This window comes from Saccopteryx leptura, chromosome 3 (genome assembly GCF_036850995.1).
Source record: "Saccopteryx leptura isolate mSacLep1 chromosome 3, mSacLep1_pri_phased_curated, whole genome shotgun sequence".
NCBI classification, from domain to species: Eukaryota; Metazoa; Chordata; class Mammalia; order Chiroptera; family Emballonuridae; genus Saccopteryx; species Saccopteryx leptura.
This window is the reverse complement of record NC_089505.1, coordinates 6,981,556-7,006,049: the sequence shown is the minus strand read 5'-3', so window position 1 is coordinate 7,006,049 and position 24,494 is coordinate 6,981,556. Positions and strand designations below refer to the sequence as shown.

Here is a 24,494-nt window from a genome sequence, read left to right as displayed (position 1 = left end):
GCATTGACAAGAGTTTTATTTGTTCCTTGAAGTTGCTTATTTAATATATTTAGTTTTTCAAAGATATCGGCTAAATAACTCACAAATGCTTTACCATCTATTGTTAACAGATACTTCATTTCAGGTTTGTCGCTTAAAAAATCACTAAGAGTATCAAACAGTTCCATAAATCTTTTCAAACAGTTTCCTTTAGATAGCCATCTGACTTCAGTATGAAGTAAAAGTCTCACATGGTCTTCATTTTGTTCTTCACAAAATAGCTTGAAAAGACGCTCACATTTGGCACTAGCTTTAATAGCATTAACACACTTTATTACTGTATGTAATACTTCATTCAGAACAGGCGAGATGTTTTTAGCTACCAAGTTTTCCCTATGAATAACACAATGCACAAGAATCATTTCTGGATTCGCATCTTTCATCAATTTTAAGCAGCCATTTTTCTTGCCCATCATATTGGGAGCACCATCTGCAGCACAAGATGTTATATTTTTCATTGGTATATCATTGACATCTAAGTAGTTTTTTAGCTTATTATATATATCTTTGGAGGTAGTGGTGCTTTCTAATCTTTTACAGAACAACATTTCTTCAGCAAAATGTCCTTTATCAATATATCTTACGTAAGTTATCAATACTGCCTCACTGTCTCTCAAAGTTGATTCATCCATTTGCAAGGAGAATTTTCTTGTTTTCAGCTTTTCAATAAGTTGTTTTTCAATATCCTCACTCATTTCGTCTATTCTTCTGTTAACAGAATTGTTGCTGAGTGGCATAGCTTTTACATCTTTGTCATCTTTTTCAAGAACCGTTTTAAGAAATGCTGATATTGATGGTTTTATTAAATTCTCTCCTATAGTGTGATTTTCTCCAGTTTTAGCGATGAATAAAGAAATTTGATAACTAGCCTCAAGAACACGATTATTAGTTGAAGTATGAGCAGTAAATAGAGACTTTAATGTTGTTCTTTTTTCAAAATTTTTCTTTAAAGTTTTAAAGTAACTCAAATCTGAATTAATATGAGCACTATGTTTCGCCTTCAAATGCGCCTCAAGACGACCTTGTTTCATTGATTCGTTGGTCAAGCATTGCTGGCATAAAAGACAAAAAGGAATCCGCTCATCGTGAACAGCAGGTATGAACCCAAATTTTAAATATTCCTCTGAATATTGACGAGTTTTTTTCTTGCTTGCACCACTCATTTTTCTATGGGTTATAATAAAAATAAGATCAATTAAAAACTAATATTAAAATATGTGTTAAAATATATTCAATGTGACATAGAGTAAATGTATACTAAAAATTCATATTTATTTAAATGTATATAACACATTTACTACACTACCACCACAAATCAAAAGGTATCTATATTTTTTCCACTTGACAAAATTTTCTGGAAAGTTATGCTTCTAAAATTAAAATTGTCGTGCATGCACTATTATAGCCCCAATAATATTTATAAAATATTAGTGCTTTCTAGCCCCGATGCAAGAAGTACTTAATAAAGAGTTTAATATTGATAAAAATAAAATCAAATACTTACCAATTATATCTATACAATATATATATGTATATTTATTAAATCAACGAGCTTTTACAACAGTTTTGACTGACACTTATTTCAAATTAACACCAACTGAATGATGTGAAACACTACAGAAGTTGCGATGGGCCAATTAGATGAGAATAACTGCGTTGTTTAGCGAGTTTTTAAAACGTCCAGGGTTCCCCGTGGCAGACGGCACGCTCTGCGGTGAACCCAGGACGAAGTTTACTTGACGACGCCAATCACCCAGTTGATATTTTGGTCTCGTCAAATGAAATTATACTTAATAATTATTTACCGCAATTATTTAAGAATTGCATTTTTGGTTAAATTTGGCACCGATATCTAGCATTGCATTTAAATGGCCCGGGGCGAAAGAGTTAAAGTCGTGTCGAGTCCATTTTCAAATTGCCCCCCTTAACTATCGAATTGCCCCCCTGTGGGGCATGGGCCCCACGTTGGGAAACATCGCCCTCCATGGAGCACGGGTAATGACTAACTATACTTAGCATTACTACCACAGCGTGCATCCCAGACCTACACTCCTTTCAAATGCTATGATGGATGGTACTATTTTACTGACTCATCAGTGTACTTTTAACTCAGAAAACTAAATATTTTTTGCCAACTCCTGGCATGACCTCACTTCAACTCTTACCTTTCAAACTCTGGCAACTTTCACATGACTTACACCTACATCAACATACTGATCATAATGACTACATACTAGCTTATGTACCTGCATGACTCATGGCACTCACCCAACATTTATTACAAACAGAAAATTTTACTACTGGAGGAGAAATAACAGTCATACATAAATACTCCACTTATACAAAAACTCTCTTGAGTGAATAATATATTTCTTCAGCCCCGATTAACAGCAAAACAGGTAAAATGCCTGGGAATCTGCTTCACAAGAACAGCGATGATCTATACTAATGAAATTATAAAATGCTACCCAAAGACACACAGTATTTTCATGCTCTTTAATAATAGCTACATGATAGTAATAATAATATTAACATTAATGATAACAATAATTAGCCTGACCTGGGGTGGTGCAGTTAATGAAGCATCGACCTGGAATGCTGGCGTCGCCTTGGAAACAGCAGACTTGACTGATCAAAGCACATCCTGGGCGACTACAGCGGATGAATGTTTCCCCGCTCCTCTCTCTCCTCTCTCTAAAATCAGTAATTAAAATCTTTTTAGAAAAAGAATTCCATTGTTTTCTCAACACTGTCTACACTGAAATAGAAAAGTGCTCGCACTGGAAGTGCTCACTTACACGGAGTGGAACGTGTGCCCCACAAGCCGTCCGGAGATTCTTCTCTGCTCCTTCCGCCCAGTTACATCTCCTCCCCCAACCCCGCCCTCGTGTCCCCTCCGCCCCTCCTGACATCCCCGGGGTCGCTGATCCTCTCACCTCTACACCTGTGACCCAGAGAGAACGGCCCCTGCCTGGCAGCACCTGGCCTCACATCCACCTGACATCCTCCCTCTTCCCGTGCAAAGTATCCACCTCGGGTCTGGGCCCCATTTTCCTCCGGTCCAACCCGGTACCTTTCTCTTGACCCCGCTTCTCATCTCTGGCTGGTCAGCCTCTGGGGGACGCGCCCCGCCGCCCACACCTGACTTTAGTTTTTTCTGCCTCATTCACATGAAAAACACTCAGGAACCAGGGACACTCGTCCACGTTTACCTTAGCAAAATAAATTCATTTACACTTCATAAAATTTAAAACTACAATAGAAAAGACACCTTTTCAAAATCAAAACTCGTACCACCACAAGGGAGACATTCTGAAATGCAAAAACCCTCAGGGAACACGCAGATTCCAAGGGAAACAGTGGGAACATTTCTATGGGGAGGGGGGAATAAAGGTTGACGGGCTTTCTATGAAAAATATTACAGTAATTAATAAATAGGAATAGGACAATTCCTGCTTCTATTCATCACTGTAAACCTACTCTGGAACCCACCTGTGTTATGCGAATGTCATACAAATGGACATTATACAACACTTAGTACGGCAGAGGGCAAAACCCATGACTGCAAAGACCAGCGCTTCCTAACGCTGAGGTGGATGGACGCGGGAGTTTCTGCTCTCCACGCACTGCACACAAACTCGGAAACAGAAGCTCCCAATGACACACAGCAGAACTGCAAGAAAAACAGAAAAAATTATCATGGAAATAGATGAATCACACCTCTCTCCTTCAGAGACGAGAAGACCCCCCGCCCCATCTCCTTCAAAATTATCTGTAAGGAGAGAAAACACTAACGTGAACGCAAAGTGGATTCCTCCTTCGTAGGGGACCCGCTCTGCTGAACCTTCTCTGCGCACCTGCACTAAGGTGTCATTCCCCGAGATGCCCACACGAGGGCGCGAGGCCATCGCGTGGACGGCGGCTGTAAAGGCCGACTGCGTTCTGCTCCACACCTGCGGTGACACATAGAAACTACGTATCTTCCTCTCCTTACGGTTCCTTTAGAAATCCGCAATAAAAAGTAACTGCACAGTCCGTCTACTTGCAAGTTGTCAAATACTTTTAAATAAACCCCAAGACGAATAACAAGGGCACTTACAATATAATTGCAACTGAAACGTAATTAACACCGTGCACCAAAACGTACAGGAAATTCTAAGTCTTACCTGAACCCATGAGCAAAGAAGAAAACCTGACGCTATATCACTTTTTCACTTTTCTTCACCACCTACGTGAGTAACTCCGTGCACCTCACCTTCACGCGGCCTGGACAATGGCAACACCTGGAACCCGAGCTGTGGTCCCGGGCCTCTTTCTCACCGAGCGTCCGGACTGCACTGCACCTGAGTCCGCCTGCTCACACCTCGCCTCTCCCCGCCTCTCGGGTCCTCCCCGTGCACCTCTGGCCTCCACACCCTTCACGGCCCTCGTTCGTTCATTATCTTTCAGGGACGCAGCCAGTTGCAAAGTGCCAGGACCAACCAGAATTGAAGACCTAAAGTTTAATGAACAAAAATCATAGATAGCCCTGGACAGTTCACGCAGTGGATGAACTGTCTGCCCGGAGTATGGACAACCCAGGTTCCATTCTGGGTCAGGGCACAGGGAGAAAGGACCATCTGCTTCTCCCCCCACCTCTCTCCTCTTTCCTCTCCTCTCCCTCTTCCCTTTGCCCCCTCAGGCAGTGGAGCGTGGCCCCAGCGCTGTCACCTCAGGATCTAAAAACAGCTCTGTACTGAGTTAGTTGCAATAATCACACAGGCAATTTATTACTCACAAATCCTTTTGGCATGCCTGGGTACAGCTTAAGGGGGCCCCGTCGGCGTGCTCCTCTTGGCTGGCTTTGGTGAGAGCTCAGAGTGGCATGAAGACAGTCCACATCAACGTTGGAGTCTGGGCGACTACTGCAGCAGGGGGCCCTCAGCTTTAGTACCTTTTCTGGCCAATGCCTTCTAACAGGTGTCAATCTACAGCAGGGGTCCCCAAACTTTTTACACAAGGGGCCAGTTCACTGTCCCTCAGACCGTTGGAGGGCCTGACTATAAAAAAAAACTATGAACAAATTCCTATGCACACTGCACATATCTTATTTTAAAGTAAAAAAAACAAAACAGGAACAAATACAATATTTAAAATAAAAAACAAGTAAATTTAAATCAACAAACTGACCAATATTTCAATGGGAACTATGCTCCTCTCACTGACCACCAATGAAAGAGGTACCCTTCCAGAAGTGCGGAGGGGGCCGGATAAATGGCCTCAGGGGGTCGCATGTGGCCCGGGGGCCGTAGTTTGGGGACCCCTGATCTACAGGATTATTACCTCATACCACCATTTTGGGAGTTCCTTGCAGGGAACTCTTTTTATGTTAATCTACTATAATGTTTACATCAAACCACTTTTTAAGATGTTATTTACATTAACTTACAAAGTTATGATACCAAGCCACTTCTTATCTATGTATAAGTTCACACACACACTAACTGGGCCCTGCTGGAAAGTCAGAGTCTGTTTATCACATTACAGAGGTATGACACCAGGCCACTTATCTAAGTATGACTTCACACACACACTAACTGGGCCCTGCTTGAAAGTCAGTCTGTTTATCACATTTGCACCCACTATATTAATTAAATAAAATTATTTAATTTTCTTAATTATTTTAAATATTATTTTTAATTACTTTTATATATCTTCCATATTTTTGTTTTTTTATATTTCTATATATTTAATTACTATAACATTATATTACTACAACAGTTAACTTACAAAGTTATGACATCAAGCCACTTCTTATCTATGTATAACTTCATACACACACTAACTGGGCCCTGCTTGAAAGTCAGAGTCTGTTTATCACATCTACACACACTATATTAATTCCTCTCCAGATGGCATAACTTTATTTAATTTTCTTATTTCTAATATTATATCTTAATTACTTTCATATATCTTCCATATTTTTTATATTTCTATATATTTAATTACTATAACATTATATTACTGCAACAGATCTCCAATCTTGCAGAGGCTCTCATTGTAACAATTTTTAAAATTTGTTTCTTTATTTAAAAAAACATTTTGGAGAGTGGAGAGAGAGAGAAGAGAGAGAAGGGGGGAAGAGCAGAAAGCATCAACTCCCATTTGTGTTTTGACCAGTCTTTTTATTTTAATTATTTTTTGTTTGTTCTTTTGTTTTATTTATTTTAGAGGGTAGAGAGAGAGGTAATTTCTTTAATGCATGTGAAATTAAAGAAAGGAGGGGAGATTCCACGAGGGCCTGAGAGCCAGAGCCAGACAGGATGAGCAAGTAGAAAAGAGTTTGTGCTGTCACCGTTTTGCAGGAGGGGACTGTCAGGGGCAGGTCAAAGGTATGATCCTATTGATGCACAGAGTGGCCAGACACAGCTCAGTGATGGCAAAGAGAAGCCTTTCGGTAAAGAAGTGATCTGCCAGGGTTGTGAGTTCCCACCTCGACCTGTTCAATTCGTAAATTTCTATCGGATCAGGAGGAGGTCTCATTCCACTGAAGGCTTTCTTGTCCACACTGTGTTCCTCCGCCTGGAGTCTGTTTAGATACGAATTCATTTTCAGTGGGGCTATTTGTTTTAGAGTGCTATGTGAGTATTGATCAGAAATGCATTGTGGTTTTGTCGGTTTATGGAACAGAAATGTTTCATCAGGTACATGGTGAGTAAAGATGTTCTTTCCATTTCTGGCTTGTGTTTTTATTGTGTGAATAGTTTTTTTTAAGTAGTGGATTTTAATTTTATAAAGTCCCTGGTTTTTTCTATTTTGATGGGTCCCTGAAACCTAGAAGAACGAGGAGGGGCGTAGAGAGTCCCCGAGGCCCGATGAGCGCATGAAGGAGGCGGGAGGTGGCGGCGGGGAGAAGAGAGGTGCGGGGCGGGCTCAGAACTGGGCAGTCCGGACCAGCGGTGGGAAGGGGCGTGGGGATCGCCACCCAGGCTCTGAGGGAGGCAGTCGTCGAGGCGACGTGAAGATGAGGTGCATTCGATGTGGTAACATAGGTTCTGAAGGAAAGTGAGAAAGTGGGGGACCATCAGGGTTTTTTTCTTGCTCATCTGTGCAGTGAAGACTGTGTATTTTGCGCAGTGTTTTTTATTATGTTTCAGTTCCAGTGGCATTGTGACTGCCAGTTTAATTTATTTTGTGTGTTATTGAGAACTGCATTTGGTAACTTGTAGCGAGAAGAGCTCTGTAGTTACTTTTTTGTTGCGGATTTCTAGAGGAACAGCCAGGAGGGGAAGATACACCGTTTCTTTCTTTCTTTTTTTTTTTTTAAAGATTTTATTTATTTATTATAGATAAGGGGGGGGGGAGGAGCAGGAAGCATCAACTCCCATATGTGCCTTGACCAGGCAAGCCCAGGGTTTTGAACCAGAGACCTCAGCATTTCCAAGTCAACGCTTTATCCACTGCGCCACCACAGGTCAGGCCACGATACACCGTTTCTATGGTGATACCTCTGTGTCTAGTCTAATGCGGTTCTTCTCAAACATGCCGCCAGCGCGATAGCCTGGCGCCCTCGTGTGGGCATCGCGGGAATGACATCCTAGCGCAGGTGCGCTGTAGAGCGGATCCTCTACTAAGGCGGAGTGCACATAAGGCAGAGGTAGTCAACCTTTTTATACCTACTGCCCACTTTTGTATCTCTGTTAGCAGTAAAATTTTCTAACCGCCCACCGGTTCCACAGTAATGGTGATTTATAAAATAGGGAAGTAACTTTATTTTATAAAATTTATAAAGCAGAGTTACAGCAAGTTAAAGCATATAATAATAATTATTTACCAAATACTTTATGTCAGATTTTCACTAAGTTTGGCAGAATAAATCTTTATAAAACAACTTACTACCACCCACCATGAAAGCTGGAATGCCCACTAGTGGGCGGAAAGGACCAGGTTGACCAGCACTGACATAAGGTTTGTTCTGTCCTTACTGATTTTTTTTAATTTTTATTTATTTATTCATTTTAGAAGAGAGAGAGAGAGAGAGAGAGAGAGAGAGAGAGAGAGAGAAGGGGGGAGGAGCAGGAAGCATCAACTCCCATATGTGCCTTGACCGGGCAAGCCCCAAATTTTTTTTAACTTTTTTTTTCAATTTTTATTTATTCATTTTAGAGAGGAGACAGAGAGAGAGAGAAAGAGAGAGAGAGAGAAAGGGGGGAAAAGCTGGACGCGTCAACTCCCAAGGCAACTCCCTTGCCTTGACCAAGCAAGCCCAGGGTTTCAAACCGGCGACCTCAGCATTTCCAGGTTGACACTTTATCCACTGCGCCACCACAGGTCAGTCCGTACTGATTTTTTTGAAGCAGGGTGTCTATCACTTTTGAAGGAGTGATGATCTGTCTCTGAATGAGAGATGTGTTGAATATATTTCAATGATAGTTTTTCTTTTTTTTTTTTTTGTAACTGTGCTGTAAGTGGGAGTTTATGTTATTGAGTTTATATTAAGTACAGGAAAAGTTGGAATCACCGAGTGACTAAAGCTTATCGATAGGAAGCGCTACTGTTTGCAGTGATGATTTTTGCCCTCAATCATAACAACAGTTGTATAATATCTATTTGTATAAGGTTTTCCTAATATAGGAGGGTTTCACAATAAGTTTTCGCTGTGACTGTGAGAAGGAATTAATTGTTGCATTTATATTTATTAATTCTTGTAGTATTTTCCTTGGAATGACCGTCACCCTTTATTCACCCCACCACGCAGTTTTTCTACCATTTCCCTTGCAATCATCGTGTCCCTTTAGGGTTATTGCATTTCAGAATGTCTCCTATGTTGTGATTCCTGTTTATATTCTCTAAAGAAGGCGTTTTCAATGGCAGTTTTTAGTTTTATGAAGTGACAATGAATTTATTTTGCTAAAGTAAAAGTGAACGAGTGTACCAGGTTCATGGCTGTTTTCATGTAAATGAACCATTGAAAACTGAAGTTGTGTGTTCGCTGTTGGGCCTGTCGCGAGGCCTAAGGCAGAATCAGCAGGGAGGTGAGAGGTGGGGCCCGGCGTAGATGCGGGGCGGGGCTGGGCCGAGGGAAATTGAGCCCCGAGCAGGTTGGAGACCAGGCGCAGCGGAAGAGGCAGCAAGGCCGTGGACGTGAGGTGTGAGGTTTCCGGGCAGGGGGCCGCAGTTCACGGGTCGGGCGGTGCAGAGCTCGGATAAACGTGAGTGTATCCCTGGGGCCTGGGGATAACGGGGTGGGGGACGGGACAGAGGGGATGCGAGCGAGCTAGAGGTTCAGGGAGGAGGTGCAGCCGGCCGCCAGAAGAGAAGAGCTCCCGGACTGTTTGTAGGGAATACGCTTCTGCTCCCCGTGTAAGATCAGCAGAATGACCTGCTGTTTGTATTGTATGTCACTCTTCATCCTGTTTCTTGTGGGGTAGGGTTTGTCTTCTGAGTACTATTGAGCTTTGGGGCAGGATCACTGTGTGTCCTGGGGAACGTCCTCTGCATTGTAGGTGCTTGTGAGGAGGTGTTCCTTCTATTCACAGCCCAGAATTAACATCCAGCCAGATCCCCATGCTCTTGATAATATTAAACGGCACCCTCTTGGCTGAATATGGCCCCAGGGCATATTCACCTTTGTCAGAAAGCACAGCCCTGGAAGCTTTGAGCAATCTGGCCTTGGAGGTAGTATTTTCATCATTGTTCATTTGAAATTATTTTATAAGGCTATCATTGATTAAATTTTGTATTTTTAAATTATATATATTTTTTTTGCACTTTTCCGAAGCTGGAAACGGGGAGGCAGTCAGACAGACTCCCACATGCACCCGACCGGGATCCACCCGGCATGCCCACCAGGGGGCAATGCTCTGCCCATCTGGGGCATCGCTCTGCCGCAATCAGAGCCACTCTATGTATTTTTTAATTTAATGTTCATTCATTTGATAACATGTCTATGTAATGATAATGTTGGTCAAATAAGTTTGTAAATATAATGTACATGTTTGCTCACTTATAGTTTGTATTGTGTGTGGGGGACAGGCTGTAAGCAGGCCAGGTCATTACAGCTCTAAGGCTTAGTTTTAAGACTAAGCTTTTCCCCACACCTTTGACTGATTGCATGATGTAGGGTGGTGCACTCTTATGAGGAATCCCATTATGTCTCAGATAAGTGACTTTGTATCAGAGACTTTCTTGTTTGTATATTGGATTAAAGGTTTTGGATTTCTACACTATAAACTGGGGCAGACCGTGAGCTTGTTCTCTCGGTTCCTGAGATTAGTATTAGAGGAGAAAGCAGACAAGAGAGCAGAGAGAGGCCACGTGGAGGAGGCCAAAAGAAGCAGCCGAGATGGTGGAGTGCTGAGTGAGAAGCCAGTTTGTGCAGAGAAAGGGAGATGGGGAACAGAGGTGAGTAAGTCTGGTGAGCTAGAAACCTTTGATTTTAGAAAACTCGAATAAGTCAATAGCTTTGTGAGCACTGAATGAGTGGGTTTTTGGAGCTCAGTGTGTGTTTTTACTTGCCCATCTGGGTGCAAGCTAGGATTAAAGTTGATGACCCACCAGTTCTTGGCTCCATTGTTTCATTACTGTCTGTCCAAATCAAATGCGAACCTGCATGGGCCAGGTGGCTGTGATGATGGCCGTGCCTACTGGCCATACAGATAACTTTCTTACAGGGTTCTAGATGGAGGGTTAGAAGAGCTGTAAAGAAAGTAATGTTATAAAGCACCATACCCCAGATTCTGAAAGGCACTGTACCTTACTCCATTGGGTTTACGTAGAGACACCCAGTCCAGATAAATTTTGAAGAATTTTATTGTAGGAGGAGATTTGTTAAATATGCTGGTCACATATGGTTGACTCGGGGCATAGCAGTCCCAAATCATGTGCCTCAAGTACATCTCAGAGGCTGGTTATATACCCTTTGACCACATACAGGTTTGGGAACGTGACAGCATGACACAATCATTAACAAGATTTACATTACATTAACAAGATTAACATTAAAACTTTCAAGGTAATACAATCAAAGACATTCACAAATCATTTGTGTCTATCTCTCCTCCTTTGCCTAGAGGTACATGTCACTCTCAGGATTACAGGAAGGGAGGGAGAGCTAAAAATTAGTGTAGGGTGGTATGTAAATTTTGTCTCTTATTGAAAGCAAAAGGGAGCTCCTCAGATAACCTTAATTATTTCAGAGAACTTAAAACCAAATGACCCTAGTCATCCTTGTAAGTCAGGAGACTTCTATATTCTTTTTCTTCCATTTTCCAAAGAAAGAACTGGACAGAAAGACTGACTTTTCCCTTTAAAATGGCATTGTCAATACTAAGTTTTACAGTTCTCTGGTGCCTTAGTGCAGTTCATGGCACTTTTTTTAGTTCATTGAAATGTGTAGGAAGGTGGTTTATCATCCAGTAGGGTCAGTTTTTAAAAAGTGGCAAGCATTCTTGTAAGCATGATAGTTTTGAATATTTGGAGTATTGTGGATGTTGGGCAGATAAAATATATTATGCTCACTTTGTTAAAGATGGCGCTGCCCACATGGAAGCCTGTCACCCAGGTGATATTAATGTGCTTTAGGGGTGGGCTGTGGGCAAACAGAATTCTTGTAGCCTGGGGCTTGGTTTTGGAATTAAGCCTTTCCCACCCTTTTTAATGTGGGGTGGTACAATCCCATCATGTCTCAGATAAATGACTTTGTGTTAGAGACTTCCCTATTTTGTATATTGGATTAAAGGTTTTGATTTCTACACTATAAAATGGGGGCAAAACAAGAGCTTGTGCTCTTGATTCCTGAGATTAGCATTAGAGAGCAGAGAGAGTCCACATGGAGGAGGCCAGGAGAAGCAGCCAAAATGGCAGAGTTTGTGCAGGGAGAAGGAAGGAGATGGGGAACAGAGGTGAATAGGTCTGTTGAGCTAGAAACCTTTGATTCTAGGAAATTCGGATAAGTCCTGTTGGGCAGATAAAATGTATTATGCTCACTTTGTTAAAGATGGCACTTCCCACGTGGAGGCCGTTGCCCAGGTGATATTAATGTTTGTCTCTGTGGGCTGTGGGCTGTGGGCAGGCAGAATTCTTGTAGCCTGGGGCTTGGTTTTGGGATTAAGCCTTTCCCACCCTTTTTAATGTGGGGTGGTACAATCCTATCATACCTCAGAGAAGTGACTTTGTATTAGAGACTTTCCTATTTTGTATGTTGGATTAAAGGTTTGGATTTCTACACTATAAAATAGGGGCAGAATAGGAGCTTGCTCTCTTGGTTCCTGGGATTATTAGCATTAGAGGAGAGAGCAGAGCAGAGAGCAGGGAAAGGCCACGTGGAGGAGGCCAGGAGAAGCAGCAAAAATGGCAGAGTGTTGAGTGAGAAGCTAGTTTGTGCAGAGTTTGTGCAGAGAGAAGGAAGGAGATGGGGAACAGAGGTGAATAAGTCTGGTGAGCTAGAAACCTTTGTTTCAGGAAACTTGGATAAGTCAGTAGCTTTGTGAGCACTGAATGTGAGTGGGTTTTGGAGCCCAGTGTGTGTTTTCACTTGCCCACCGGGTGCAAGCTAGGATTAAACGTAATGGCCCACCAGTTCTTGGCTTTGTTGTTTCTTTACCGACTGTCCGAATCCAATGCAAACCTGCATGGGCCAGGTTATTGTGATGGTGGCCCTGGATACTGGCTTTACATACCCAAATATTTTTGGTGGTTATTTTTAGTTCTCTTAATGTCTTGCTGCCTGTTGGGCAGATAAAATGTATTATGCTCACTTTGTTAAAGATGACGCTGCCCACGTGGAGGCCGTTGCCCAGGTGATATTAATGTGTGTTGGGGGCAGGCGGTGGGCAGGCAGTGGGCAGGCAGAATCCTTGTAGCCTGGGGCTTGGTGTTGGGCGGATAAAATGTATTATGCTCACTTTGTTAAAGATGCCGTTGCCCAGGTGATATTAATGTGTGTTGGGGGCAGGCAGGATCATTGTAGCCTGGGGCTTGGTTTTGGGATTAAGCCTCTCCCACCCGTTTTGATGTGGAGTGGTACAATCCAATCATGCCTCAGAAAGTGACTTTGTATTAGAGACTTCCCTATTTTGTATATTGGATTAAGGGTTTGGATTTCTACACTATAAAATGGGGACAGAACGAGAGTTTGCCCTCTTGGTTCCTGGGATGATTAGAGGAGACAGCAGAGCAGAGAGCAGAAAGAGGCCACGTGAAGGAGGCCAGGAGAAGCAGCCAAGATGGCGGAGTGCTGAGTGAGATGCCAGTTTGTGTAGAGTTTGTATCTGGGATAAGGAAGGAGATGGGGAACTGAGGAGAATAAGTCTGGTGAGCTAGAAACCTTTGATTCTAGGAAACTCGGATAAGTCAGTGGCTTTTTGAGCACTGAAGGTGAGTGGGTTTTGGAGCCCAGTGTGTATTTTTACTTGCCCACCGGGTGCAAGCTAGAATTAAAGACTATGGCCCATCAGTTTTTGGCTCCGCTGTTTCTTTACCGACTGTCCGAATCCAATGCGAACCTGCATGGGCTGGGCTGCTCTGATGGTGGCTGTTGGGCAGATAAAATGTATTATGCTCACTTTGTTAAAGTTGCGCTGCCCACGTGGAGGCCGTTGCCCAGGTGATATTAATGTGTGTCTCTGTGAGCAGGCGGAATCCTTGTAGCCTGGGGCTTGGTTTTGGGATTAAGCCTTTTCTACCCTTTTTGATATGGGGTGGTACAATCCAATCGTGCCTCAGAAAGTGACTTTGTATTAGAGACTTCCCTATTTTGTATATTGGATTAAAGGTATTGAATCTACACTATAAAATGGGGGCAGAACAAGAGCTTGCTCTCTTGGTTCCTGGGATGATTAGCATGAGAGAGCAGAGACCAGAGCAGAGAGCAGAAAGAGGCCATGTGGCCAGGAGAAGCAGTCAAGATGGCGGAGTGCTGATTGAGATGCCAGTTTGTGTAGAGTTTGTATCTGGGATAAGGAAGGAGATGGGGAACTGAGGAGAATAAGGCTGGTGAGCTAGAAACCTTTGATTCTAGGAAACTGGGATAAGTCAGTGGCTTTGTGAGCACTGAATGTGAGTGGGTTTTGGAGCCCAGTGTGTGTTTTCACTTGCCCGCCGGGTGCAAGCTAGAATTAAAGAAAATGGCCTATCAGTTTGTGGCTCCGTTGTTTCTTTACCGACTGTCCGAATCCAATGTGAACCTGCATGAGCCAGGCGGCTGCTTTGATAGTGGCAGCCGTGGCCGTGATTCCTGGCCTTACATTGGCCCTGGCCATGGCCGCTGGCCTTACACTGCCTTATGTTGTAGGCAGCTCTAGGGTTTTCTATTAGGTGTGGGTAGCTATTAACTTCCAGAAGGAAGTACTTTCAGTGGATGTCAGGATGTAGGGGTGCCATTTGTTTTCTCATATGGTTGTTTTGATACCAGTTATGATATGTTACAAAGTACCCTACCCCAGATTCTGAAAGGCACCGTACCTCACTCTATTGAGTTTATGTAGAGCAGTGGTTTTCAACCTTTCTAATGCCGTGACCCCGCAATACAGTTCTTCATGTTGCGGTGACCCCAATCCAAAATATAATTTGGGTGGCTACTTCATAACTGTAATTTTGCTACAGTTATGATTCAGAATGTAAATACCTGATATGCATTATGTGTTTTCCAATGGCTTTAGGTGACCCACAGGTTGAGAAACGCTGATGTAGAGACACCCCGTCCAGATGAATTTTGAAGAATTTTATTGAAGGAGATTTGCTAAACATGCCGGCCACATATGGCTGACACGGGGCATAGCAGTCCCAAATCTTGAGCCCCAAGTACATTTCAGAGGCTGGTTATATACACTTTGACCACATACAGGTTGGGGAGGGGGCATGACACAGTCATTAACAAGATTATAACATTTGTCTAGGGGATTTACAGAAAATGTTAAAACTTTCAAGGTAATACAAAGACATTCACAAATCCTTTCAGTATCTATCTCCTCTTCTTTGCCTAGAAGTACACTTTAATTTCAGGATTCCAGGAAGGGAGGGAGAGCTAAGATCAGTGTAGGGTGGTATGTTAATTTTGCCTCTTATTGAAAGCGAAAGGGAGTTCTTCAGATAACCTTAATCCTTTTAGAGAACTTAAAAACAAATGACCCTAGTCATCTTTGTAAGTCAGGAGACATCTATATTCTTTTTCCTCCATTTTCCAAAGAAAGGACAGGAAAGCCTGACCTTTTCTGCCTAGAATAGCAATATTAATTTTGCTGCTTTTTGGTACCTTACAACAATATCATAATTTTTTCTTTCATGTAAAGAGAAACCTTTGTCATATATATTATGTGTCTGAATTTGAATCCATTACTTTGTGCCAATAATTAGGCTATTTATGTTTATTGATAAAGAGTTACCCCAGCAATTCATTTTAATAGCCATATGCCACAAGAAAATTATTCAATGTAGTTGTGTTTTTTTTTCTATTCATTGCTTTTTGTATACTGTCAGTCAAATAAGTTTGTAAATATGATACTGATAGATATATGAATTTATCAGAAATTCCAACTGCCCTTTGGTTGTTCCACCTGACTTCCTGACCTCACCCTTATTTACTGGATAATTGCCCCTGAGGCAGAAGAGTTCCAGGAAGCTGGTCAAGCACCCTAAGGAGGAGTGTTCCAGAAAGCTGAAACCGTAAATCCACAGGAGGGGAAATACCAGAACTTCTGGCTCAGTACCTCCTCAGGCTCTCCCAAACACTATAAAAATTTGCCCCCTAGTCTGTACTGGTGCCCTTCTCCATGGAGAAGTGCCCAACAGTGTTCCTTTCTTCCTTTCAATAAAGCCTGCTACACTGGTCTTTTCAGACTCCCATGGATTCCAACAGATATATAGGATGTGTTAATGAGCAGGGATGGTATAGAAGTATAAAATTAGCACATGAGAAATAACTCATTCAGAGCACTTGTCATCACAAGAGGAGGAAGGTCTGGCCGATGAGCAGTGCTCCAGAACAGGGCTGCCTGGGCAGTGCCGGCCACATTGCACATGGGAAAGGATTAAACGTGGTGATTAAGGCAGCTGGGGTTGTGAGCCAGGGACCATTGTATCAGGCCCTGTGTCAGCCATCTCTTCAATGTGTCTGGAAAACACTCTAGTTAAAAATTGGGTAAGAGAAAATCATTTGTAGATTTCAGTTCCTCTGAGTCCTTTAGAAAGGCTAATAAGTATGACCTAGGTATGTGGGGTGGACTTTGGATAGGCCTGGATATAAACTCTACTAAATTCAGAGTGAATTTAACAGTGGAGATTTGGGCAAATCTTACAAATTCTCTGAGCTCTTGAATACTAATGTTTAAGGTAAAGATATGTGCATATATTCTTTGAATGTGTTGAATTCAATTTATTTATTTGCATATGTATTTGTTTACATTTTAGGTAAGATGAGGGGAGATAGTGAGGCTGTCTCCCATATGCACTCTTACCAGGATCACCAGGCAACCACAATTTTCTAATACTGAGCTGGTTTTTAGCACCTCAGAATGATGTGCTCCAGCTAACTGAGCCATCCTCAGTGCCCAGGGCCAATGCTAGAACCAATTGAGCTGCTGGCTGCAGAAAAGAAAGAAGGAGAGAAGTGGGAGAGTGAGGGGTGAAGGAGATGGTGGCTTCTCCTATGTACCCTGAATGGAATCATACCTGGGACATACAATGGGCTAACACTCTATCCACTGAGCCACAGTCTAGGGCTTAAATTCAATATAAAAAACTGACACTTTCATGTTGTCCAATAAATACACCCCTGATACCAGTGACCATACCCTGTTGGTGTTGTATGCTAGGCCTTTCCTCAATACCTTATGTATACTGTGACCTAAATATATATTTTATGAATAACTAAAAGTTGGGAAATTAAACCTCATAATGGGAAGATCTTGAAACAAAGATTGAATTGACCATCTGTAGTCAGTGTAGAGGTTTACTATTATAGAGACTTTCTCAGCCAAGAGTTGGCAAAGGAAAATACCAAAGTTTAAAGAAGGACGGGTGATAATTTGATGGGAGGACATTATGTGTTTTTTGACAAAGTAGGGACTAACACTCCAAACTCTGCCAAACTCACTCTTCTCCAACTTAGAACTCAGGAGAAAGGAGACTGAAGTAAAGATGTATAGCCTACGAGAAAGAAAAGGCCAAGTGTACCAAGAGGTCAGCGAGCCCCAGGACAATGACTACCTCTGTAAGTGACCTTTACAAAGCATGTTATCTGTTCATACAATAATTTCATCTGGTCATTTGGTCATTAGAGAATTCTGTTACCCTATGGATCTGCACTACAGAATTGAGGCTCGATGTGAGTGCCTGCACTCTCTCTGAAGCTCTGTATGTCCAAGAACATGCACTAAACCTTCCCTAATCCCTGTTGCTCTCACCCCTAGATTGTGAGAAGTATCAGAACTTCTTCATTGACAGTTATGACGTGCACGGGCCTCCTACATTTGTAAAAGACAGTGCAGTGGATAAGGGGCATCTGAACCACGCAGCCCTCACTCTGCCCCCTGGGTTGAGAATCAGACCATCGGGCATTCCTGAAGCTGGGCTTGGAGTGTGGAATGAGGCATCTGCTCTGCCAGTGGGTCTGCACTTTGGCCCTTATAAGGGCCAGATCACAGAAGATGAAGAGGCAGGCAACAATGGATACTGCTGGCAGGTAAGAAGTATTTACCTCTTCCCCTGTCTTGGGACTTCCCACATCCCTCCCATGGCTTGGTGGGACCTGTCTTTCTACATACTAGGACATGGATGGAGACAATATGGTTAGCTCTGGGTGCTGAGTGGACTTTGTAGACCATGGAGCTCCTGTTGAGGATCACAGGTTAAGTGGGAGCAATGTGGTACAGACACAAAGGAATGCCTCCTTGCAACCCTAAGTGGACAGGTCAACTCAGATGTAATGAGTAAAGAAAGTATCATGTGGTCACAAGTGGCAATGCATGCAAGCTGAAAGAGCTTTGTTGACAGTAGAGAAATTACCTCCACATGCAAAAAAAGCCTTTATATTTTCTTCCTGAAATGCAGATCACCAAAGGGAGAAACTGCCATGAGTATGTGGATGAGAAGGATGAATCCTGGGCCAACTGGATGAGGTAAGGCCAAGAAGTTTCAGGGAGTCATGGAGAACACTCATCCCTCTCAGGCCCATACATCTTTCCTTCTCATCATGCCTCCCTCAGTGGTCTCCCTCAATTCTCTGTTCCTCTTTTTTTCTCTTGCTCTTTCAAAGCAAGAAGTATTTAGATGAAAAAAGAGATAAAAATATAGCATATGTCCTCAAAATATAAATCTCTATGCTAGACAAAATTTAGGCACTGGAAAAAATTTTTGAGATCCTGGATTACACTTTAATTGATCTAATAAACATTATTTAAGCAAGTCTTTACTATATTCCAGTTTAGAGGAAGGTATTCATTATTAAAACAGTTTATATAACCCATCTTCTTTTTTTTTTTTTTTTTTTTTTTTTTTGCATTTTTCTAAAGCTGGAAACAGGGAGAGACAAGTCAGACAGACTCCTGCATGCGCCCGACCGGGATCCACCCGGCACGCCCACCAGGGGGCGATGCTCTGCCCATCCTGGGCGTCTCCATGTTGCGACCAGAGCCACTCTAGCGCCTGAAGCAGAGGCCACAGAGCCATCCCCAGCGCCCGGGCCATTTTTGCTCCAATGGAGCCTCGGCTGCGGGAGGGGAAGAGAGAGACAGAGAGGAAGGCGCGGCAGAGGGGTGGAGAAGCAAATGGGCGCTTCTCCTGTGTGCCCTGGCCGGGAATCGAACCTGGGTCCTCTGCACGCTAGGCCGACGCTCTACCGCTGAGCCAACCGGCCAGGGCCAATAACCCATCTTCTTATGGAGGATGAATTGCAGACAGAGTAAAACAATTGATTTTAAAAAGTTTATCTATAATTTTCCTATTTTTTGAGAAGTGCACAGTGCCAGGATACCTAAACCAAGGATATAGCCCAAAACTGTGAGGGCAGCAAATTATCCCAGCCTCACTTCTAACTAGAACTGAGTTCTGAAGCCTGCAGAGCAATGATTATTTGCCACTTTCCTAGGGGCTCTTTTATCAGAGGCTACAGAATGTAAATAAGCTATTATAGTTCTGAATGATTTTGCTAAGATAAAGAGACCTCCAAGTTCTGATCAGTTGGCTCAGCGGTAGAGCATCAGCCCAATCATGGAAGTCCAGGGTTTGTTTCCCAGCCAGGGCACACAGAAGTGCTCATCTGCTTCTCTACCTTTCCTCCTCTCCTTCATCTCTATCTCTCTCTTCCCCTCCCATAGCCAAGGCTATATTGGAGCAATGTTGGGCTGAGCACTGAGGATGGCTCCATGGCCTCTGCCTCAGGTGCTAGAGTGGCTTCAGTTGCAGCGGCACAATGCTGAGATGGGCTGAGTATCTCCCCCTGGTGGACATTCCAGGTGGATCCCGGTTGGGCGCATGCAGGAGTTTGTCTATCTGCCTCCACATTTCTCACTTTGGTGGTGCAGGGGGACCTCCAGGTGTTTTTGGGAACCTGGGTGAGGCATGAAATTCTACCTAAATAAAATGTGAGAAGAATGGAGAATGGCCTCTCAAAAAAGATGAACTTAGGCTGAGTATTGAATGATGTGAACTAATCTAGACACAGAGTCCTACATCAAGTATCAAGTTCTGTGATATAAACAGGACCTGAGTTAGTTTAGAGAAGTTAGAGTTCACTGGGTTTTATGGCCAATCAGGGTGGAGGATACATCTAATATTGGCTTTGGAAAATGGTATTAGGCAGAATGAGCACCGTAAGCAGGACCTGAAGATAGAAAGTAGTATGACAGGTGACATTGAACAGAAGGTTCTCCGGGAGCACTGTGGGAGTGGGTGACATCAGAGCCCGAGTGTCAGGTTCAGAGCTGGACATGGATCTGAGAGGTAATAGAAACTCATCATCTGTGTGTTTCTTTTCTCTCACCTGCCTCAATCCCAGGTATGTGAACTGTGCCCGGGATGATGAAGAGCAGAACCTGGTGGCCTTTCAGTATCGCAGGCAGATTTTCTATCAAACCTGCCAGGTCATCAAGACAGACTGTGAGCTGCTAGTCTGGGATGGTGACAAGTATGGCCAGAAGCTGGGCATCAACTATGGAAGCAAGCAGAAGAGAGAGCTCTCAGCAGCTAGAGGTGGGCACAACCATTCTTCAAAATGGAAAGAAAAAAGAGAACTCACCTTAGAAATGTTCATGGTATACTCTAAAGTCAGTAAGATTTTGAATCAGATGATTCAGAAATTAAGGATTCATTTCATATGCCTTTGATACTTAGGAGAAATTTTTATATTTTTTAGTTTTTTAAATTTTTTTCTTTTTATTTTAATTTAATTAATTGTGTTTACATAGATTCTAGGGTGACCCTGAATGCATCTCCCCTCCCCCATTCCCCTCAACATCTCCTTCCCCCCCCTCCCTACAGCACCCTCCCCCTTCTGTTCAGGTTTATCCCATCCTATCATTCCCTTTCCCTCTGTCCTCTTTTCCTCTGGTCCCTTTGATCCCTCCTCTGTCTCAATTCTGTTCCTCAGTTCTCATTATTCTTTGGATTCCTCAAATGAGTGAGGTCATATGATATTTTTCTTTCTCTGCCTGGCTTATTTCACTCAACAAAATAGTTTCCAGGTCCCTCCATATTGTTGCAAAAGGTAATATTTCCTTCATTTCCATAACCCCATAGTATTCCATTGTGTATATGTACCACAGCTTTTTAATCCACTCATACACTGATGGACACTTGGGCTGTTTCCAGCTCTTTGATATTCTGAACAATGCTGCCATAAACATGGGGGTGCATTTTTTTTTTTTTTTAGTCGGTGATATGGTGTACTTGGGATATATTCTTATAAGTGGGATGGCTAGGTCAAAGGGCAGTTCCATTTCTAATTTTTTGAGGAATCTCCATACTGTTTTTTTCCACAGTAGCTGCACCAGTCTGCATTCCCACCAGCAGTGCAGGAGGGTGCCCCTTTCTCCATATCTTTGCCAGCACCTATCATGTGTTGTTTTGTTGATGAGCGCCATTCTGACTGGTGTGAAGTGGTATCTCATTGTGGTTTTAATTTGCATTTTTTTAATGATTAGTGATGTTGAACATTTCTTTTATTTGTCTATTGGCCATCTGTATGTCCTCTTTGGAAAAGTGTATATTTATTTCTTGTGCCCATTTTTTGATTGGATAATGTTTGTCTTTCTGGTGTTGAGTTTTACAAGTTCTTTATAAATTTTGGTTATTAACCCCTTATCAGATGTATTGTCAAATATGTTCTCCCATTATGTGGTTTGTCTTTTTATTCTGTTCATATTGTCTTTAGCTGTGCAAAAGCTTTTTAGTTTGATAAAGCCTCATTTGTTTATCCTGTCTTTTATTTTATTTGCCTGTGGAGATAAATCAGCAATGATATTGCTACGATAGATATCGGTGAGCTTACTGCCTAAGTTTTCTTCTAGGATACTTATGGTTTCACAATTTACATTTAAATCCTTTATTCATTTTGAGTTTATTTTTGTGAATGGTGTAAGTTGGTGTTCTAGTTTCATTTTTTTGCAGGTAGCTCTCCAGTTTTCCCAATACCATTTGTTAAAGAGACTGTCTTTACTCCACTGTATGCTCTTACCTCCTTTGTCAAATATCAATTGTCCATAAAAAATGTGGGTTTATTTTTGAGTTCTCTGTTCTCTTCCATTGATCTATATGGCTGTTCTTATGCCAGTATCAAGCTGTTTTAGGTACAATGGCCTTGTAGTATAACTTGATATCAGAAAGTGTGATACCTCCCACTTATTCTTCTTTTTCAAGATTGCTGAGGCTATTCGTGTTCTTTTTTGGTACCATATAAATTTTTGGAATATGTGTTCTATATCTTTGAAGTATGTCATTGGTATTTTAATTGGTATTGCATTGAATTTATAAATTGCTTTGGGTAATATAGACATTTTAATTATGTTTATTCTTCCTAACCATGAGCACAGTATATGCTTCCACTTGTTTGTGTCTTTCTTGATTTCTTTTATCAATGTTTTATAATTTTCTGAGTACAAGTCTTTAACCTCCTTGGTTAAATTTACTCCTAGGTACTTTAGTTTTTTGGTTAGAATATTGAAGGGGATTGTTTCCTTAATTTCTCTTTGTGACAGTTTATTGTTCATGTATAAAAATACCTCTGACTTCTGTGTATTAATTTTATATCCTGCCACCTTGTGGAATTTGTTTATTAGGTCCAGTCGTTTTTTGACTGAGACTTTAGGGTTTTCTATATACAGTATCATATCATCTCCCAATAATGATAGTGTTATTTCTTTTCCAATTTGGATGCCTTTTATTTCTTCTTCTTGTCTGATTACTGTAGCTAGGACTTCCAGGACTATGTTGAATAAGAGTGGTGAAAGGGGGCACCCCTGCCTTGTTCCTGATTTTAGGGGAATTGCTTTTAATTTTTATCCATTAATTATAATGTTGGCTGTGGGTTTATCAGAAATGGCCTTTATCATATTGAGGTATGTTCCCTGTATTCCCACTTTGCTAAGAGTTTTGATCATAAATGGGTGCTGGATTTTATCAAATGGTTTTTCTGCATTGATTGAAATTATCATGTGGTTTTTCTCCTTCCTTTTTTTAATGTGGTGAATCACATTAATTGATTTAAGAATGTTGTACCATCCTTGCCTCCCCAGAATAAATCCCCCTTGATCATGATGTATGATTTTTTTCATTATTGCTGGATCTGGTTTGCTAATATTTTGTTGAGGATTTTAGCATCTGAATTCATCAAAGTTATTGGCCTATAATTTTCTTTCTTTGTGTTGTCTTTGCCTGGTTTTGGAATCAGAATTATGCTCGCCTCATAAAAGAAACTTAAAAGTGTTTCTTCCTCCTGAATTTTTTTAAATAGCTTGAGAAGGATAGGAGTTAATTTTTCTTTGAATATTTGGTAAAATTCACCAGTGAAGCCATCAGGCCCAGGAGTTTTGTTTTTTTGGAGCTGTTTGATAACTATTTTGATCTCTTGTTGTAATCAGTGTTTTTAGGTTTTCTGATTCTTCCAGATTGATTTTTAGAAGATTATATGTTTCAAGGAATTTGTCCATTTTACCTAGGTGGTTTAATATTTTGGCATACAGTTCTTCATAGTGTTTCCTTACAATATTTTGTATTTCTGTTGTGTCAGTTGTTATTTCTCCACTCTCATTTCTAATTTTATTTATTTGAGTTTTCTCTCTTCCTTTCTTGGTGAGTCTTGTTAAAGGTTCATTGATCTTGTTTATCCTTTCAAAGAACCAGCTCTTGGTTTCATTGATCCTCTATATTGTTTCTGTAGCTTCTATGTCATTTATTTCTGCTCTGATCTTTATTATTTTCTTCCTTTTACTACCTCTGGGCCTTACTTGCTGTTCTTTTTCTAGTTCTTTCAGATGAAGGGTAAGGTTGTTTATTTGAGCTTTTGCAAGCTTCTTAAGGAATGCCTGTAGTGCTATGAACTTCCCTCTCAGGACTGCTTTGGCTGTGTCCCATAAATTTTGAGTTGTTGTTTGCTCATTATCATTTGTTTCTAGGAATTTTTTTATTTCTTCTTTGATTTCATTGTTAACCCATTCGTTACTTAATAACATGCTATTTAGTTTCCATGTGTTTGAGTATTTTTCAGTTTTTCTGTTGTGGTTGATTTCTAGTTTCATGCCATTGTGATCAGAGAAAATGCTTGATATGATTTCAGTCTTGTTAAATTTGTTGAGACTGCTTTTGTGTCCTAACATGTGGTCTATCTTAGAGAATGTACCATGAGCACTTGAAAAAAATGTATATTCTGCTGCCTTAGGGTGAAAGGTTCTAAAGATATCTATTAAATCAAGTTGATCTAGTGTGTCCTTTAAGTCTGCTGTTTCTTTGTTAATTTTCTTTCTTGAGGATCTATCTAGTGATGTTAGTGGGTTATTGAAATCTCCTACTATTATAGCATTGCGGTTGATCTCCCCCTTTATATCCATCAAAGTCTGCTTTATATACTTAGGTGCTCCTATATTAGATGCATAGATATTTATTATGGTTATATCTTCCTGTTGGATTGCTCCCTTTATCATTATGTAGTGACTTTCTTCATCTCTTACTATAGTCTTTGTTTTAAAGTCCATTTTGTCTAATATTAGTTTTGCTACCCCGGTTTTTTTTTTCATTTCCATTTGCATGAAATATTTTTTTTATCCTTTTACCTTCAGTCTATGTGCATCTTTTGTTTTAAGGTGTGTCTCTGTAGACAACATATGTACGGGTCCTGTTTTCTTATCCATGCAGCTATCCTATGTCTTTTGATTGAATCATTTAATCCTTCTTCATTTAAGGTTATTATTGCTATGTAGTTGTTTATTGCCATTTTATTCTTTAAAACTGTATTCTTCTTTGCTATATTTTTTTCCCACTTTGATCTG

General features: G+C 41.4%; 1 protein-coding gene across 1 annotated transcript in view; it reads left to right on the top strand.

Moving 5' to 3' along the window:
* The window catches only part of LOC136398112 (histone-lysine N-methyltransferase PRDM9-like), a 54,328-nt gene that overhangs the window by 19,957 nt on the left and 9,877 nt on the right, over window positions 1-24,494 (top strand). The window contains exons 3-6 of the mRNA XM_066372520.1: window positions 17,126-17,227; window positions 17,427-17,698; window positions 18,067-18,134; window positions 20,012-20,205. Coding sequence (XP_066228617.1) covers window positions 17,126-17,227; window positions 17,427-17,698; window positions 18,067-18,134; window positions 20,012-20,205 — 636 coding nt within the window. The remainder of the gene's footprint in view (window positions 1-17,125; window positions 17,228-17,426; window positions 17,699-18,066; window positions 18,135-20,011; window positions 20,206-24,494) is intronic.